The sequence below is a fragment of the Anomalospiza imberbis genome, chromosome 12, assembly GCF_031753505.1.
Source record: "Anomalospiza imberbis isolate Cuckoo-Finch-1a 21T00152 chromosome 12, ASM3175350v1, whole genome shotgun sequence".
NCBI classification, from domain to species: Eukaryota; Metazoa; Chordata; class Aves; order Passeriformes; family Viduidae; genus Anomalospiza; species Anomalospiza imberbis.
This window is the reverse complement of record NC_089692.1, coordinates 6,646,410-6,652,409: the sequence shown is the minus strand read 5'-3', so window position 1 is coordinate 6,652,409 and position 6,000 is coordinate 6,646,410. Positions and strand designations below refer to the sequence as shown.

Below are 6,000 nucleotides of genomic sequence, written 5' to 3'. Positions count from 1 at the left end.
TAAAAGCTAACTTCCAGCTTGAGTAACCATGCTTTGAAAATTGTTTCTAAATTCCTCATCTGTAGAGCTTTAACAAGCTCTTCAAGGGGGATGGGAACATGGATTTACAAAAGTGCACAGCAAATATTGTGCAGTTGTTTTGTGGTGTGTACAGGGTTAGTTCTGCTCATGGAAAGGAAGTGTTGATTCTTTGGTAGGAGAAGGAAACCCTTGATCTAAACGTAGGCACGATGACCCTTTTTACCTCCATCTTATGACATACTTACCCCTGTGGGGGAGACAATATGAGCCCCTCAACTCTACCAGCAAGCATAAAACAACACAAAATCTCATTCACTCAAGGGAAAGGTTCAGCACTAAACACAAGGTCTATGACTGAACCCATCTCTGTGGTGTTTGGAGTGTACAAGCACAAATAGACCTGCTAGGGTGGCATCAAGCACCACGAGAAGCTGCTCAGGCCTTCTGCAGTGCTGCCATGCAGCATGCTGTTAAAGCGTGGCTCTCTTCCAGGACTGTGTTATGCCAGAGGTGTCTAATGCCATTCACAGAGCTGGCTAGTGAGTTTACTGCACATAAATTACCTGTGGTATTCCAAGGGTGGCTGTACACCACTCGCTTCCCATGCAGTGAGTTTTCCACATAGGCAAGTCCGAGCGCTGCTCTAAGTGATTTTAAGGAATATTTTGCAGTCTGCCAAGTCATGGCAGCCCACTGTAGAAAAAGAACAAGGCATAATGAGTAAAAATTGAAAGAGAGGGAATTTAAGTTAGGTATTGAGAAGAAATTCTTTCATGTGAAGGTGGTGAGGCCCTGGCACAAGCTACCCATAGAGGTTGTGGATGCCCCATAAGTGTTCAAGGCCAGGTTGGATGGGGCTTGGAGCAGCCTGCTCTAGCAGAAGGTGTCCTTGCTCATGGCAGGGGGGATGTGGGGATTTGGATTAGAGTATTTTACTGTTTGGGTGTCAGGCATCGGAGTGGGCTGCCCAGGCATATGATGGAGTCACCGTGCCTGGAGGTGTTTAAGAGATGTCTGGCACAAGTGCTGAGCAATGTGGTTTAGGAGTTACAGGGGTAGTGCTGAGCAGATGGTTGGACTCGATGATCTTGAAGGTCTCTTCTAATCGTGGTGATTCTATTCTCTCTTTAAGGTCCTTTCTATGATTCTATGATTGTTCACCGCCAGCCGCCCTGCCAGTGCACACACACTCTCCAGAGCCGGCATCCCCGAGGGCAGTAACTGTGACAGCAGAGGACACACCGCCGTGTCTCTGCGTGGATCCGGGATTAGTGCGGGCCCATCTGAGCGCCTTGCAGCCGCTGCTTCGCTTTCTGACGCCGAGGCCTTGGCGCCCGGGGCCTGCGCTCCCGAGCACCGGGCCGCGGGAGCGCCGAGCCGGGGGGGCCCGGGCTGCCAGGCAGCCCCGGGGGTGCCGGACCCCGGCGCGGGGGCCGGGCCGGGCCGGGCAGGGGGTGTGGAGCGCCCGCCTCTCGCGGCTCGCAGCCGGGTGCCTCCCGCGGGCCGCGGGCGCGTACCCAGAGTGCAGCAGGCGGGCGGGCGGCGGCGCGGCCGGACCCAGCGCCGGCACCCAGGGCCGGCACTCCCCCGGCGCAGCGGGAGCCGGGCCCAGGCGGCGGCGGCGCGGCCCAGAATGCGACACTGAGATGCTTCTTCCCCCGGCAGCGGCGGCGCCCCGGGCCCAGGCGGCGGCGGCCCCCGCGTGGATGCGGCTCTGGAGCCGGCGCTTCGCCCTGCACAAACATTTCTATAGGACTCATTCGCCCTGCTGAGGAGATCGGCCCACATCGGCCGCTTTCCCTCCCCCACCTTTCCCCGCTCCCCCGGAGACCGCCGGCGCGGCCCGGCCCGGCCCGCATGGAGGCCCCCGGCGGCGGCGCCTCGCCGCTGAGCCCCGCGCTGGTGGGGCGGCTGCGCCGGGAGCACGAGAAGGTAAAGAGGGCACCGGGGCCGGGCCGGGGGGCGCGGGCCGGGCCCGGGGGGCCCGGGGCGGGGGAGGGCACGTGGCCGCGTGACGTCACGGGCGGCGGGCGAGGCGGGCCGGGGCACCCGGAGACCCCCCGACCGGGGATACAGCCCCTCGGGACACAGCCCCTCGGGACACCGTCCCATGGACACAGCCCCCGGGACACAGCCCCTCGGGACACCGTCCCATGGACACAGCCCCCGGGACACAGCCCCTCGGGACACAGCCCCTCGGGACACCGTCCCATGGACACAGCCCCCGGGACACAGCCCCTCGGGACACCGTCCCATGGACACAGCCCCTCGGGACACCGTCCCATGGACACAGCCCCTCGGGACACAGCCCCTCGGGACACCGTCCCATGGACACAGCCCCCGGGACACAGCCCCCGGGACACCGTCCCATGGACACAGCCCCCGGGACACAGCCCCTCGGGACACAGCCCCCCGGGACACAGCCCCTCGGGACACCGTCCCATAGACACAGCCCCCGGGACACAGGCCCCCGGGACACCGTCCCATGGACACAGCCCCCGGGACTCAGCCCCTCGGGACACCGTCCCATGGACACAGCCCCCGGGACTCAGCCCCTCGGGACACCGCGGGGAGCGAGGTCGGGAGGCGGCCGGAGGGAAGGCCCTGCCCGCTCCCCCTGCCCCGCTGCTGCCCCAGCCTGCCGTGGTTAGCAGCGCGCCCATGGACGCGTGTTTTTATCCTCTTCACGCCTCTCCGTGATTTTTCCGGCCTTCGGGACAGTCACGCCTTCAAAACTGCCCAGCCGTGTCTGTGACCTGCGTCATGCCGGAGGCCAGCGTGCTCCTGGGCCAGCTTGAAAAGACCGTGTATCAAAACTTAGTTGTTCATTACCTGCCTTAGGAATCATTGGTTATATTTGAAATGGGTTTCAAAGAACCAGATTTTTCCGCAGAAATTTTTCCCAAGAGTTCAGCGGCTGGTTCCACCTGAGACTGTAGCACAAAACTCAGGATACTTTTTTGTGTAGATTACACTCATGATCTAACTCAAGTGGGTCCTGAAAACCTAAGGAGTGCAATTTGGGGCTTGTAGATTCCAGCCTCGCGGTGAGCTCTGTGTGGGTGCAGGAGTCACTGGAAATAACTTGTGGTCATGTGCAGGGTGTTGTTGACACAAACACAGTCTGCAGACCTTTCACTTTTTCTGCTCATGTGATTAAAAATTTTTTAAGCAGATGGTAAGATCCATATTAGAGTTCCTCAATTATAATGGAAGGATTTTATCTCCAGCCTGTATTTTGTCACGTGCTGGTTTAGTTGAGAAAAAGTGAGTAACACCTATGGGGTATAAAAATGTGCCTTTTCTGGAATATTGTGTGCACAAATGTGTCTACTTTTGAATACCCATTAGATCATTTCTAAAAGACCTGTGTAGCCAACTGATTGTTTATGTGGATGAACAATAATAGGGTCTGCTGGAATCCTCTGCATCATCTGCCCTGCATGGATTGGAACCCATCATGCCAAGAATTGGTGATAGGAACTCGCCTGCTTGGGCTCCTTTGGTTAATTTTCAGGGTGGTGGAATCCGGTGAAGAATAATTTCTCTGGTACATTAGTGTCAGGCCTAATGTGTAAGCGCACGTCTGCCATAGCCACAGAGAATTATTCCCAGTTCATGGTAAGACCCCTCTGTAAGCAAGTTTAAGACTCTTCTTAAACAGATCTGCTCCAGTGGAAAAGAGGCCCAGGAGACCATTAATTAAGCCTCTGTTAGGCTGATGTACCAAAGTTATATTTTATCATAGGGAAACTTTACATAATTTCTGCAAATTGGCTGAAAAAAATGGAACACTTCAGCTTCAATATGAAATTATACTAAAGAACTACATATCTTGGTTACAATGGAGTGTCGTGATGAAGATGTAGTAGACTTTCCCTCTATGCAATGAATATATATAATTGGATTACAACGGTATTTTCAGTTACAAAAATATTGTATTTTAAGATGGAGGAGGTCTTTTCATTCCAGCTGCCTCTACTCAGAGATCTGTATTTTTCCCACAGAATCACTGAAGTTGAAGGCTCCTGTTTTGTCTCAGCACAAAGATGAAGGAGAATTAGTTACCCAATACTTCAGTAAACTAGTAATTGTAGTGTGAGGATCATAGAAAATAGTAAAGTTACTTAGCCAGAACAATATCTCTATATATTGGGAGGCCAATACATTTCTTTTAATTACCTGGATGTTGTGCTGTCCCAGTGATGCTTGATTAAGTACAAGGAAAGCTATTTATTCCTCTTAATTTGAAGGCAACTTTTAGTTTATGTGGAATTGTGGAATACAGCAGTACCTATCTGCAGCATTAAAGATAATATTTGATTTGTGGTTGGTTATTTTAACACCCAGGTCATTGTACAAGCCTGGTTCAGCTATGGGTTTAAGCTTTTAAGTGCTAAAGAGCTGCCCTGGAGAACTTGTGAAGTGGGGCTTCCTTCCTGCTTAAAAATACTGAAAGAAAAGGATGTCCACGACTTTTTATCTTTAATCAGATGGAGGCTGCAACTTCTAGGTTTAGGACCCCTGGTGAAAAGTAATTTTAATTCTTGTTTAGGACTGCTTGCCTGTTGGACAGATTTCATCTTGTTAATTTGTGGTGATAGTAAGACCAAACTGTTAAAAGCAATTTTCAGTGCTCCTACTAAAGGCTCTTTGTATAAAAACATGACTTAGAATGTGTATCTTGGGGATAAATTATAGAAGAATATCTAGTAATTTTCATGATAAAGACCATCATTGGAGGCACAATGCCTGCGTAAAGTTTTGAATATTTCTGTAAGAAGAGTATAATGTATGTGTCATGGATTACTTGTAAAAGCAATATATGTTAGCTGAAAATACTGCAGTAAATATATTGCAAGTTAGTACAGGAATTATAAAATGAATATTTAAATAGGAGGTTTCTCATGCTATAGGGCCTGCATTTAAACATAATATTTTATATACATTTACTCCTGCAGTCAAGTGGGTTGGGATTACTAACTGATGGGAAGTTGACAAGTCAGATGTGTATGATTTGGAAAGACTTGTGTAGACAGTGAATTTACAGTGGGATGATATGTTCTATAGTTTCTGAGCAATGCAATGACAATACGTGTAATGGGAGACATTACAGAGCCAATTAGACCCAAGAGACATTTGCAGAGTGCAGGCACTGGCATGGAGAATCTAAAGGATTCCAGTGTTAGATGGCAATATGATTTTTTTTTTTGTATTGCACTGACAAACACACTTTTTTATTTTCCTTGTAGAAAAATGAGGAGAAGGAAGTGACTCTCCTGTCACTCACCATGACAGCAAAGCACTGTTAGATTGAGTGCAGCTCTTACTGTAACTCGTTGGCCATTGTGCATTATGACATATTCTTAATTTTTATGAATTTAAATGGTAGAGCTGTAAAATCTTTAATTTCCAAATGATTTTCAAGATTCTGGGTACTTAAAGTTTTTTGACAGTTAAAATACTTGTTACTGGGTTATGGAGAAACAAATCACAGAATCCTAAGCTTACACTTTTTTAAATTGTTTCTTCTTCTTACATGATTTACTTCTGGGACTGACTGCTTCTGTTTGTCTTTTCCAAGTAATATCTGTGCTATGAAATCAGCAGCTTGGCAGTTTTAGAGCTGTTCCTGCAGTCTGAAAAGGAGCAGTGAAGCAGAGTGGGGTCTTGTTCACTTGATGCTGCTGCAGGAGCCACTGGACATCAGGAAGTGCTTGCCTGCAGACTCACAGATGAGACTCAGATGTGCTTTCCAGTGCAGTGCAGTGCTCCCATGGTTTGCTCTTTTTCCAGCCTATGTCCAAGTTCACAGAATCCAGAGAATGCCTGGGTATGAGCCACCAGTGCAGCAGGACTTCATTTTGCACAATAACTGTTTGAGAAAAGGGAACAGTGTCTAAAGCTTGGTTTGATGTGCTTCTTGTAAAAAGAACCTGTGTGAAGCTTTATTTGCCCTCTTCCTTTTTAAAAGGGACC

General features: G+C 49.9%; 1 protein-coding gene across 3 annotated transcripts in view; it reads left to right on the top strand.

The window, feature by feature from the left end:
- Positions 1–1,532: 1,532 nt before the first annotated feature.
- Positions 1,533–6,000, top strand: part of URI1 (URI1 prefoldin like chaperone) — a 41,515-nt gene continuing 37,047 nt past the window's right edge. The window contains exon 1 of one of the 3 annotated variants that reach the window (XM_068202581.1): positions 1,533–1,953. In XM_068202581.1, coding sequence (XP_068058682.1) covers positions 1,879–1,953 — 75 coding nt within the window. In that variant the 5' untranslated portion in view covers positions 1,533–1,878. Of the gene's footprint in view, positions 1,954–3,181; positions 3,200–3,576; positions 3,643–6,000 lie in introns of those variants that run through there. The other 2 variants (XM_068202583.1, XM_068202582.1) reach the window with 2 other exon arrangements.